A 13116-nucleotide genomic window follows, 5' to 3' on the forward strand; every position below is an offset into this window, starting at 1 on the left:
TTATTAAGCACAGCTTTTGAATAAATATAATCACTGCCCAATGAATGTGGGTCAACTGAGCAATTATTTTCTTTACCCATGACACGAAAACTGAAGGACATTATAGTACAGGTTTTTAAAATGTGGATAGAGGAAACTTTAAGATGAAATAAGGACAATATACTTTAAAAAAAAGCTGAGAGAGAGAGAGAAACAGGGAGATAGAGACAGTGAAAGGGAGAAAAAAGAGAGAGAGTTTAAACTGAAATATTTAGTGAATCTGGTGTGATTTTCTGAGCTTAGAGGTCGTTTCCTCTCATAAATTACTAGATACTGATAAGTCAAGGAGGTTTGTAAAGCGCCGCTGCATTACTCTCTTCTTACTCCATTTAGAAATGACACGAGGGAGTCGAACAGCATCGGGGGTAACAGCCATAAAAAAAAAGGTGGATCTAAAATACATGTAGGACTTAGCTAAAGATCATATGCTAATTATAATTCATCAGAATCCTGCAGCACTTGCTGCTCTGATGCTCAGAATCGTACACACACTCCCCTGAATTAGAGACTGAGAGTCAGAGCTTGCAGTCTGCCAAAACAGCCCTGACCCATGAAGGTGTGCTGTGGTATCTGGCACCAAGATCTTAGCAACAGATCCTTTAAGGATCCCACAGAGGCCCCACCTCGCAACAAACAGGACTTAAATGATATTTTAATAGATACTGACCACTGCAGACCGGGAACACCCCACAAGAGCTGCAGTTTTGGACATGCTCTGATCCAGTGGTCTAGCCATCTCAATTTGGCCCTTTGTCAAACTCGCTCAAATCCTTACAGCTGCCCATTTTTCCTGCTTCTAACACATCAACTTTGAGGACAAAATGTTCACTTGCTGCCTAATATATCCCACATACTGCGCTAATAGTTCTTATCTTTTTAGCAGTATACAAAATTGTAGATAATCTTTTTTTTTTTTTGGCCTATTCCAGGGCGTTGTACAAAACATCTTGCACAGATCATCCATTATAAGCCATTTTCTCTTATTGTGCAAGAACGAGAACTTTGTTCCATTTTCCTGCTGTATTTTTTCCTCCATTCACATATCCATTAGCGGGAGTTGCACAAATTTCGTAAGTATTTTCTGAAGCCGACAGAGATCCATCTCTACAAGCTGTTCATATATCACACCTCTTATCGAGTGAATATTTCCACTGTTATTTTGGAGATGGTCAAACTGGCATGTGTCCACTGTATCCACAACTCTCCCTGACCTATGCTTTCAAATAGCTGTGTCTTGTTTCGATGTTCTCTGTACACACATGAACAGAGGAAATAAGAACAGTCACACCCATGCACACGTAGACACTGTGAAGTCTTTTTCACAAATGGACATGGAATCACAGAACCACGCTATCGCTTAAGCATCTCAGTTCCTTCGCTAAAAAATGCTTTAGGGTGCAAATTCAGCATCCAGCATCGTAAAATAAAGATTTCCCAAAACCTTCCTCTTACATGTACACAGGCACCTCGAGTAGTTTACATCGTTTAGGTCATTGTGTCCGTGCAGGTCATCAGGCCAAGGCTTCTTCTGGGATGGAGCTGCAGCTGTGCAGGGACTCACTGCTTTTCCCAAGCCCCCCTCCATCCCGCTGGGGGACACCCTGCAACTCCCCTGAGCTCAGTCGGTTTGGCAGCGAGTGTCTGGGGGAGGCAGGGCAGAAGATAACAGGCTGCTTGAAGATCCCCATATTACCTCACCAGATAAGGCAAAGGGAGGAAGACGGAGCTCGGTGAGGAGGACACCGGACCTCTGGGTGGAGAAGACGAGCGAGCTCCAGTCACACAGCTCATCCCTGAGACCCGGGCACTGCCACAGTGAGAGTGACGGGTTTTAGTGTGCTCTCTGGTCATTCTCATGGCAGACACAACGCTGGAGGAGGCTATGGATGGGCAGCAGGGGGAGACGGGAGGGAGACATCAGACTCTGAGATGGACACAGCCATGCATGAGACAGGCCGTGCGCCGAGAGCCAAAGAAGTGGGTGAGTCAGAGTCAGACCAGCAAGCAGCCAATGTTCGGTTAGCATTAGATGGAACAAGAGAAATGCTGAAACATTTGCTTGTTGGTTTGATGACGACGCCAAATGGTCATCAAGTCTCGATCTGCGCGCTTTCTTTTTATAACACTTGTTTATTATCGTCCTTCTCTTTGCTAATCCAGCCAAAATCTGGGCCTGGAGTACAAGTCAGAGCATCAAAGACGCAAAATTCCCCTGAAAACGCGGCGAGGGAGAGGAGCCGAGTGCGAAACATACGCCAAGCATTCCAGAGCCTACAAGCCGCCTTGCCGTCGGTTCCTCCGGACACAAAGCTCTCCAAGCTGGACGTTCTGGTTCTGGCTACCAATTACATCGCACACCTCACTGAGACGCTGGACCAGGGGGCAGCGGGGTCTGATCACACGGCGCTGCAGAGAGCTGAAGGCTACCTGCACCCTGTGAAGGTGAGTTTCACTCAGTGATGATATTTACTGTTATATAGACATACTGCAGATTCTTAGAAATATGCCAGAGATTGTAACTTGTACTTTTATTTAATGTTTTGTTTAGTCTGTAAAACTTTTACATTTTGTAATTGTGATTCTGTAGGACAGTTTTACATTTTGGAATATTTATTAGTCTTTTATTATGAACTTATTTTTAATACATTACATATTTATCTATTTATTACTTCATATTTTTTTCCAAGTAATTTTTTTAATTGTACATTTTCTCTCAAAATAAAAATTGCATCTCTTCTTTGACCCACATAAATATAAAGCATATCATTTGTAATGTCCACTTCATTAGGCACACTTACAGTTTATTGCAAAAGTTATTTTATGATAAAAAAAATAAAAAATTAAAATAAAATAAAAGTAAAAAATATTCATTTTAATAAACAATAATGTAATTAATAATAATAATAATAATAAGAAGAAGAAGAAGAAGAAGAAGAAGAAGAAGAAACGATAATTTAATATATTAATTTTTAATATAATTTATAGAGGTGATATAATGTGCCACTAAGGATTTCCCCTTTCCCTTTATTTTTTTTATTTAATTTTTGCTAAATTTAACTGCTTGAGAGTTGAAGAGTCTGAAAGGTTAAGTCATAAGTTAGACTTAAATTTGTCTGGTTTAAATCCTATGACACTTTAATGAGGTTCCATGCAGCTCACAGCTTCCTGCTCTCATACATGTACAATATATTTCTAAAAATACACCGATACATGTTCCTGAGATCCAAACTCTGGACTTAACATGATGGTGACCAGGATAAAGCAGCTAATAAGGATGAACGGATAAACCTGTTATAACAGAAGAACAGAATGGAAGCTACCTATGATATGATATGATATGCTGCTTAGAGAGCATTTAAAGTCATGTTATTTTTCTTTTTCTTCTTCTTCTTCGTCTTTCAGAAGTGGCCTATGCGCTCTCTACTGTACTGTGGGAACATTGGCGAGCGCTTAACAGGAGCAAACCCCAGTCAGGAGGAGTGTCAAACACCCAGCAGCACAGCCGAGGTCCAAGCGGAATGAGCTCATGTAGATGTCTCTAGTCTCTCCTAAAGCAACAAATCTAACACGTAACATCTAACAGCAGGGGGGATCAGATTTCAAGTAGTACAGGACACGAGTCTTTATTAAATTATACTAATGGAGTTGAATTAAACATGGCTGCTGTGTCCCTTATTACTTGAATCCACCCAAACAACCTATATTGCATCTATATTCATATTTAAGCACATATCCAGAAACCGCACAAAATCATTAGGACTTCTACACATTAAATACACTATACTGCCAAAAGTTTTGGGACGTCTGCCTTTACATGCATGTGAATGTAATATGGAGTTGTCCCGCCCTTTGCAGCTGTAACAGCTTCAACTCTTCTGGAAAGGCTTTCCACAAGTGTGTTTATGGGAATTTTTCCTCTAGAAGTGCATTTGTGAGGTCAGGCACTGATGTTGGATGAGAAGGCCTGACTTACAGTCTCCACTCTAATTCATCCCAAGGTGTTCTATGGGGTTGAGGTCAGGACTCTGTGCAGTTCCTCCACACCAAACTCACTCATCCATGTCTTTATGGACCTTGCTTTGGTCACTAGTGTGCAGTCATGTTGGAACAGGAAGGGGTCATCCCCAAACTGTTCCCACAATTGAAACTGTCCAAAAATGTCTTGGTATAAAGCGGAAGCATTAAGAGTTCCTTTCACTGGAACTAAGGGGCCGAGACCAACCAAATTCAATGATTTGAAGGGGTGTCCCAAAACTTTTGGCAATATAGTCTATATATATCTCTGTTTCATGTCTGTTTTCATTTTTTTCCCTCTAAACCTGATGTGATATTTATTAACTTCCTATAAAAAAAGTGCTCTGTTATCCCGTTGCGAAGTGTCTCAGTAAATAAGACGTAATTTAACCTTAACGATGTTCGACTTGTTCTGAATTCTTTTGAAACTAGCCTCATTTCAGCCGTCTGCAGCCTCCCACCGCCTCCCTGGCATGTTTTCTCGGCTTTAATTTGCGTGTCTAGTACTAAACGGGAGGGAACGAAAGTCTTGATTAGTAGATGGGGAGGGTTGTTATGGGGAACACTTGGCAACCGAATGAGAGGAGGACCTATGATTTGATGTGCTCTTAATCAAGTTCCCTGCAGCAGGATCTCGCATTAACTCCGATACGACTCACTTTGCAAATCCCAACTAATAATTCACAAATCGCTGGAGGTTTTATCATCTAGATACAAAATAAAAATGTTTTTACAGTGGATCCTGTGCAAATTCCTGGTTTTACAGGTCATACCAAAACGAACAGATCACCAAAATACATCCATGTTTGTGTGAATCAGTCAGTATCTTGTGATATTCCCATCCGAATAATCAGGTCTTTCTTACACAACATGGGCATGGCTCCATCAGAAATGGTACAGCGGTCAAGGCTAGCTCTATAAATCTGCTGAAGTGAAAGATAAAAGCCTTCACTCTCATGTTTAGAGCAGGAATTGTTTCACTAAGGCAGAGGTTACGGACCAAGTTTGTGCTTCGCCGCTCTGGACATTCTTCCTCACCGTTCTCACCAATTAAGGTCAGAGTTAAAGTCATCGTCCGAGAACACCGTGCTTCCTCACGTAAATCAAACATATGCATGGAGATAAATTAAAAGCCGGACTGAACGTCCTTCCAGACAACCTACCCGATGTCCATAAAGCCAGAGTTGTGTGTTTAGTACAGACACCAAAACCGTTTTAATCTCTTATTTCTTAAGTCAAAAGGAACCCTGGTTTTTCACTCCTTTTGGTAGTCAGCTAATGATTAAAATAGCTCCTCTATCATTAGGACCTAGGACAAACTAATAGCTTGCTGAATTTATGCAGTGTTTTGGCTACACTCCCTGGACCGGAGCAGTCTGTGAAGAACAAAAGTCGGAGGAGGAAACGTGAGGGAAAATGTATCACACGTTCCCAAAACCCACAGAAAGTAGACCTACATCAAAGACCATGGTTTTTTATCAAATGCGATCCATTAAAAGCTTTGTCCAGAACCATGAATGGAGAGTTTCAGAAAAGCAGCGGGATATTTTTATCCATTTGTACATTAGGAACATTTAAACAATAAATCACTACGGTTGAATTTTTTTTTACTGAAAATTGTACTCATTTTCATACATCTAATTCTAATCTGCTTTAATCATTAAATTCAAAAGATCGTTTTTAATTCTTAAATTTACTCAGTTACGCTAAATCAAGTCTCATCAGGCATTAGTGGCTCAGTGGTAGGTTTCTCGCCTACCATGCGAAAGGCCCAAGTTTGATTTCTAGCAAGTGGCCAAACCCCAACCACTGGATGCAGTGCTGGGCCCAAGCCCGGATAAAATGAGAGGGTCGAGTCAGGAAGGGCATCTGGCATAAAACCAGTGCCAAGTTGTTGCGCAGACCAGTTGGTCCACTGTGGTGACATGTAGGGAGCAGCCGAAAGATCAAATCTAATCCAGAGTTATTTTTTTACTTATTTTGATTTACATATATTAAATCTCAGCTTAAGCAATATAATTTTGTTATGGCAAAAGTTAACCATATAATGAGAAGTAGCTTAAAATAGTATATTATATATACACATAATAATGACCACATTGAATGTCCACGTTTCTAGCAAATTCAAGAAAGGTAGAAAGATTTAATAAAGTTTTAAGTATTTAGCAGTAATCGGTCATTGGAGAAGACTTCAGAAACCAGTGTCCATTCAGAGGAGGGACTCGAGAGTTCCGACACTACGCGTTGTTAATCATTGTCCCCTCTGACACTTTCCGGTCAGCCTTCGGTGGATTTTAGGAGCAAGTCATTGAGAGAGGCATAAGCATGAGATAACAAAATACATATTTAATGAGTGAGGTGAAAACGTGTCAACGTCAAACCTCACAGTGGACATGTTTCACTCAACCGCCCAGTTTTATGACATAATACATGTTTAAGCAAGATTTCATAATATTTCAAACTAAAATTCACAATTTTTTAATAAAAAAAAAAAATCACACCACCCCCATCCCCTACGACATCATGGATGAGGGTACTTTTTTCTTTTTTTAAATTGAGCTACAAACAGAAGTGATTTCTGAAAGTTAAAGAAATAAAATGATAATTTTGTTAAAAAAACAAACAAACAAAAAAAAAACAACAAAAACAACAGAAAACAAAAAACACAGTCCTTTAAGATACCAGCGCACAACTGGTCAGATAGGTCGGGTGACTGACATGACAGACCTGCAAGTCCAAAGATGCTTAAAATTCAATTTACAATCAAGTTAAAGAGGGGAAACTTATTGTTCTTCCGATTCTTTAACTTTTTTCTTCTTTTTCTTCTTCATCTCTGTAGTCTGGTAGAAATAAATACACAAAAATCATGATTACAAATAAGCTAACAACAAAAACAATCACGTATTGTTTTTCTCACTCATACACACAAAAGACGCAAACATATCTGGTACCTCTTCTGTGGGAGTGATTACTGCCTCCTCTACAACTTTCTTTTCTTTCTTTTTCTTCTTTTTTTCTGTAGTCTGTGAATATATAGGGGGGAAAAGAGGAAGAATTTTTTTTTTTAATAAACTTGATTTCCTGTTGACAGGGATACTTATCCAAGTGCCATAAATAAGACAGGAAATACAGAGGTGATCAAACAATCCCCACCTCTTCTGCCGGACCGGCCACAGCCTCCTCCTCCTCCATCCCGACTTCTTCCTCCTGCTGCTTCTTCTCCTTCTTTTTCTTTTTCTTCTTGGGCGTCTCCGTTTCTTCGGCTTCTGCAAATCAACCAGTTTCTCATTTTAACTTGTACCATTTCAGACCTGGTTTAGGTCTGATTATTTTGAACACACTTGAGATCAGAGACATGGTTGTGTTTGTTTGAGGTCATCTCCACTAGAAACTCAAGGTTTTATTAAACATGGTGTGCAGTTCTGTTTTTAATCCCACCTTCTGTTGGCATTTCCTTCTTCGTTTTCTTGGCTTTCACCTCCACGGGTTTGTCTTCTTCCTCTGCCTCCTCCACCTCCTCTATCTTTCTCTTCCTGGAGGCGGTTGGAAGCGTCGAGTCGCCAGATGGGTCGTACACTTTAACGTCGCTGTTAAAGGAAACGCGTAGAAATAAATGTGACGTTACAAATCATCATACAAATTTTCGGTTTAAAAGGAATAAGGTCACTTCTGGGGATAAAGTTTTACCCATGCCACTTCACTAAGAAAACTAAAATATCTATATCCTGTCTGTGCTGCGATCAGTGAAGGTTCATTCACACCTTCTGACCAATCAGAATCGAGAATAAGCTCATATAGCACATTCCCTTACGTCCTCATTAAGTAATTAGCTGAACTCACCTCTTATGCTGATATTTGTCTGCTCTGGCCAGCGCTTTTCCTGATCCACTGATGCGTCTAATCTGGAAAAGAAAAGAAAAGCCAAGAGCTTTAAAACAGCTAGACAGATGCACTACAGATCTCTGAAGGCTGATCTAATATTAAGCTCAGATGAGGTAGTGACAAAAAAGCCACATGGAGATTTCAGGAATGTGACATGACGTCGTTATCATCACCGCTTATACATCGCACTGCGGATACTAAAAGATTTCACACACCCCTTTCTCCTCAAGTTGGCGTAGTCGAGCCTCCAGCTTGGCTCGGTTCTCCACGCCCATCTCTGCGTTAGTGTCTTCGCCCAGCGCGTCGTAGCGGATGGCCAGGGCTGTCTTAGCCGCCAGCATTCTGGAGATCTTGCCCTTGTTTTTGGCCGTGGTCTGGCCCACCAGGGAAGCGTGGTAGATAAGACCGTATTTGGGTGTGTCCCTTCTTGTCTTTAGTGCTCTGAATAGAGCTTTCTCTGCCCCCAGGATCTGGACCGTAGACGCAGGGTGCTTTGCCAAGTTCAGCAAGGAGCCTGGTGAGAGGAGCAAGAGGAAATAAGATGCTGAATTCAAGATCAAATTTTCTTCAAAATAGCCAAAAAACATGACTGTTGAAAAGCTGCAAAAGGATTCCAATACCTCAACGTGTTAAGATTACAGATTTTCCTTACATACGTCCTTTTTAATGTGGAAGAGCTCTGAATTGTGCAGTTGGGTTTAAGTAAGGACCAATGCTGAACTCAAATGCCAGATTAGGATGTGAATAAAGCTTGACAAAATGCTGAAAATACACGGATTTTTCAAACAAAAAACCAAACACACGACTCACCGGCGTGAGAGATGAGCCGAGCACCCACCAGTTCTCCCACCATGACTGTCAGATTGGGCGCGATGGCCATCATGCGGTTTTTCAGGTAGTCATACAGCTGAGTGCGATACTCAGAGATTTCAATAACCTATTTATAAACAAAAGAAAAAAGAAAGAAAATAATATATATTCTCTTACATACGCATATCCATTAATGCAAAAGGAACCACGACAAATCAGAGACATGAACATGACACACACCTGGTCACACAGATGCATGATATTACAGATGTCCTCCTCAGACACTTCTGTTCCCATGGAGATCTCTGCAGCCAGTTTGACCTCGCCCTCCACCTCCTCTGGCAACATGTCGGAAAGATCAGTGGTTGCTACGTTCGTGCGGTCACCTACACACACAGAAATACGGGTCAAGACAAAAAGTTGTGTACTTTCTTTTTTGGGGGTGGGGTGGGGGTTTGTTTGTGATAGAACTGGCAACATTATGTACACCTAACTGTGTGGCAGGGCATGCTGACAAGGGAAAATAATCAACTATGGTGCAGTGTGATGAAGTGTACTTATTGTTACAACCCTGACATTGATTACTTTACCACAAGTGCACAAAAACAGCTTAAATCATGCAACAAATCCCAAATTCCAGGTGGTGCACTAGATCCAGCTCATTAATAAAACCCTGAAATACCTTCGGCTGAAAATTCAGCTCTATGATAAGGGATTTCATATCTGTCTAACGTGTATTGGTAGCATGCTCACGCACCGATCTTGCGGACGGTCTTGCAGTACGCCAGGTTGTCCGTGACGATCTTGCCGAGCTCAGGGAAGTGCCAGCCGTACCACTCACGACAGCGCATGATGTAGTTGTTCAACTCCTTATCCAGGTCATCCAGGAGGGCTGCGAAACACAAAGGGCAGACGTTCCAATGAGGAAAACTGACCGGAACATCACCATGGCTTCAACTCATCATGTTACACTGCACTCAAGCTCAGATGAGGTAGTGACTTAGACACCTTCATCGATCTCAGGGTCTTGACACAAGGTCAGAATCATCAGCGCTTGACTTTCGGGAATCTACAAAGCATGAGACAGTATTGACGAGGGTAAATAAGCAGACACTCACATATGGCTTGGACAATCATGGTGTCCACTTTGTCTGGGCTGAACTTCAGCTTGTAACGGGAGAGGCTGGGAGGAAAAAAGAAAAAACCCACACATTACATTTAAGAAAGCATAATACATCATAATAAGCTTGTGGTTCATCTGATTACTGTCTCAGTGGTAGTGACGAAGGGTGGTTGATTTCTTCAAAGTAGTCAGTCATGCAACTAATCATCGACAGCATTAAAAACATGTCTGTATGTGTGAAAACTATTCATTCCCACCTGTGGGCCAGACCCAGAGACATGGCGCTGATCTCTCTGGGAGGAAGTCCAGTGATCAGACCCTCCATCTGTGCCCTGATGCCCCTCATGAGCTCAGCCACAGCGGGACTGTGTACGCAGCTCAGGTTCAGCTTGTCCTGGAAGGAGGGTGACAGAAAACACAAACAATGACCATCCGACCTAAGCAAGTCCATTTGTTTCCAAAAATAAATAAATTAAAAAAATACATTTTAAAAATTATTAATAATAATAAAATAAATTAATTCATTAAATAAATAAAATAAATACAAAAACACCACTCCTGACAAAAAACTAATAAAAATATATGATGAATATTCTTCCAAATATTCCCATTGCTAATTTATATGACCAGAAGACCATACAAAATGTCAGGGCATAAGCTGGAAAAAAAAATTTCTAAAATAAACGTTCTGCTTTCTTACCGATTACATCTAGATACATGTTCAAACATTATCTTCATGTCACTTTTAAACTTAATTATATACAACGTTTCCTTTAATATTTATATACACAAATTATATGTTTAAGAGTTTGTTTGTTGAATCAAGTGTTCTGGCTAATGATTTTTCCTCAAGTACATCGTCCACCCAAAAACACTATTCATGAGAAATTATTAAATGAGACAAACGCCAGATTGTAAGAGGCACACAAACGGCACTGTTCTCACACGCTGAATATTTTGAAGACAAGACCATGTTCAAAACGTGGGTTTTCCAGGAAGTGCGCTTACTTTAATGACCCCTCCGAGCTTAGCGTCCGTTATTGCCAGCTGCTCATGAGCCTCTTTGGCCACCACTTTCTTCAGCACCTTCTTCAACGCCTTTCCGAGCTTCCCTTCCACTAAAGCGGTGGCAGCTAGAGAGAGTGGAAGAAACAGAAACTCGTCAACTGTTTCGCAAACAAAAAGCCATTTAAAAAAAAAAAAGCAATCACTAAACAATATTAATAAAGAGTGTCGTCTCAGTGGTAGTGACGAAATGACTGTGTATTGACCTCATACTGAAGTCAGATTAACAGATACATCACTGACAACACACACACACACACAACATATAATTCATACAATAAATACGTTTGTACCTGCCAGAGCTTCGGTTGTGTCCTGAAACTTTTCAAAGTGCTTCAGCTTCACTCTGTAAAAGGAGAAAACTTCACATGAGCAAAGGTTTACTTTTACATATACCTGGCAACCCGGGTTGAATTCAACTAGAAGAACTACTTTTTGGGGGATTTTCTTCACTTTCTTTAATCTGGTTCAAGTTAAGTTGCCTTTATCTGTCATATATACATTACTGCATAGTGATATTCTTTCTTCACATATCCCATCCTTGGGTCAGAGTGCAGGGTCAGCCATGATGCAGTGCCTCTGGAGTAGGGTGGGTTAAGAGCCTTGCTCAAGGGCCCAAACAGTGGCAGATTGGGGGTGCTGGGGCTTGAACCCCGATCTTCCGGTTAATGACCCAAAGCCTTAACCACTTGAGCCACCACTGCCCACAGGTTTTCACATATCCCAACTTATTAGGAAGCCAGGGTCAGAGCGCAGGGTCAGCCATAATACGGCACCCCTGGAGCAGGGCCTCACACAGGAATCCAACAGTGTTAGCTTGGCAGTACCAGGGCTCGATAGCCAGAACATATCCACGTGGGTAAACATCTGATTATCTGCCTAAAATCTGTATCTATCAGAATTCAATTAATTTTCAAATAACCTATTTAAGCTTTAAAGGTAAAGTGATTTCATGATCACTGAATACATCATCTGATGACCTCCTAAAATCAGACAGATTGTATTATTGAATGAACAGCCTGTGATCACCCCCAAGGATCTGCTCATCACTTTGCATTACAACTTCACACTGAAACACTTTCATGCTTAAACCTCTCTCTCACATTTTATTGGCTTTCTCCGGCGTTTCAAACTCCTTCCACAGGCTGTCCACCTGCTGCAGCTTCTGCTCGTCCAGCACCTAGGTAAAGGAGGACAAAAAAGACTTTCACATCACCACGTCTTCTGGAGATCAGAGCAGATTATGAAATTTATCATAAAGCCTCTTATGAGGCTTTTCTCTCACGTGGCACGTGGGCATTTTCCCTTCATGCGCACGCGCACCACTTAAAGAACTTGCTTTTTTAACTTGAATGAATAAAAAACACTCAGAAAAAGAGCTCGTGCATGAATGTGCATGTATTTTATACCACCAGGTTACAGAAGAAGAAAAATCCACGTTAGCCAAGTTCGCTAGCTTAAATCCAGCACATAAGGCCTGCATTAAAGCTCAGCTGAGATAGGAAAGAATACAACGCTCACCTTACTAATAAAATAGATCAATCTGACATTAATACGATTATGATATTAAGCCATATTTATTCCACACGCATCAGCAGAAACTGTTATTTAACTTCCAAACGTATCACCGCTAACTCACGTGCTAGTTAGCTAGACAACTTGGCGATCAAAATTCCCACGAAATACATATCACTAACGTAAATAACACATACATACCTTAAATATGGCATAGCCGGCAGCTGTTTCGAACAAAACTAGCATTTTTAACGATGTATATTTTGCCTAAATAAACTAATTTAGCTCCCCGGTTGAGAGCGTGCTCCTCTAGCAGAGCACATGAACTTCTTACCACGCGGTACTACTGGAAGCAGGGCGTGCTAACGCGCATGCGCGACAGGCGCCGTGTAGAAGATATGTGCGCATGTACAAGAAATCTGCCGCGATCTAGTTGTGTTGCCAGGTGTTTTGTTTTTACTGCGTGACAAAAATAAAGTTTTTTTCCGCTTTCTTTTCTGTTTGTTTCATTTATTTGGACATTATACATTATATGGACATTATACATTAATCATCTGCGGAAGCATTATTGATATAAATGTGTCAGATTTAACAAAATGGAATATTTCCATCTGTACAGGTGGTTACTTAAAGATAAAAAGATAAACAAAATTAAAAAAAAATTGTTT

The 13116-nt window shown here is 40.9% G+C and overlaps 2 protein-coding genes and 3 non-coding genes across 6 annotated transcripts; 1 reads left to right on the forward strand and 4 right to left on the reverse strand.

The window, feature by feature from the left end:
* The first annotated feature begins 1734 nt into the window (after positions 1–1734).
* Positions 1735–4791, forward strand: tcf23 (transcription factor 23). Of its 2 annotated transcripts, none has more exons than XM_058402916.1 (3): positions 1735–2020; positions 2200–2481; positions 3442–4791. In XM_058402916.1, the coding sequence occupies exons 1-3, from the start codon at positions 1895–1897 to the stop codon at positions 3559–3561; spliced, it is 528 nt and encodes a 175-aa protein (XP_058258899.1). In that variant the 5' UTR covers positions 1735–1894; the 3' UTR covers positions 3562–4791. The 2 variants fall into 2 exon arrangements, with proteins under 2 accessions (XP_058258899.1, XP_058258900.1); XM_058402917.1 differs by having other exon boundaries at positions 1737–2016.
* A 1588-nt stretch (positions 4792–6379) lies between these two features.
* nop58 (NOP58 ribonucleoprotein homolog (yeast)) lies at positions 6380–12807 on the reverse strand. The gene is made up of 15 exons (XM_058402915.1): positions 12650–12807; positions 12037–12113; positions 11227–11279; positions 10877–11001; positions 10126–10262; positions 9864–9928; positions 9503–9637; positions 8986–9131; positions 8746–8872; positions 8151–8449; positions 7894–7955; positions 7492–7640; positions 7207–7319; positions 7005–7076; positions 6380–6893 (listed from the first exon to the last, which is right to left on the reverse strand). Exons 1-15 carry the CDS (start codon positions 12692–12694, stop codon positions 6837–6839), a joined length of 1662 nt encoding a protein of 553 aa, XP_058258898.1. The 5' UTR covers positions 12695–12807; the 3' UTR covers positions 6380–6836.
* LOC131362323 (small nucleolar RNA SNORD11B) lies at positions 8033–8116 on the reverse strand. The gene has a single exon (XR_009206167.1). It is a non-coding gene; the product is annotated as a small nucleolar RNA SNORD11B (small nucleolar RNA).
* On the reverse strand, positions 9722–9804 carry LOC131362324 (small nucleolar RNA SNORD11B). The gene has a single exon (XR_009206168.1). It is a non-coding gene; the product is annotated as a small nucleolar RNA SNORD11B (small nucleolar RNA).
* LOC131362322 (small nucleolar RNA SNORD70) lies at positions 11095–11185 on the reverse strand. Its single transcript, XR_009206166.1, has one exon. It is a non-coding gene; the product is annotated as a small nucleolar RNA SNORD70 (small nucleolar RNA).
* Positions 12808–13116: the final 309 nt, after the last annotated feature.

The sequence above is a fragment of the Hemibagrus wyckioides genome, linkage group LG11 (genome assembly GCF_019097595.1).
Source record: "Hemibagrus wyckioides isolate EC202008001 linkage group LG11, SWU_Hwy_1.0, whole genome shotgun sequence".
Classification (NCBI taxonomy): Eukaryota; Metazoa; Chordata; class Actinopteri; order Siluriformes; family Bagridae; genus Hemibagrus; species Hemibagrus wyckioides.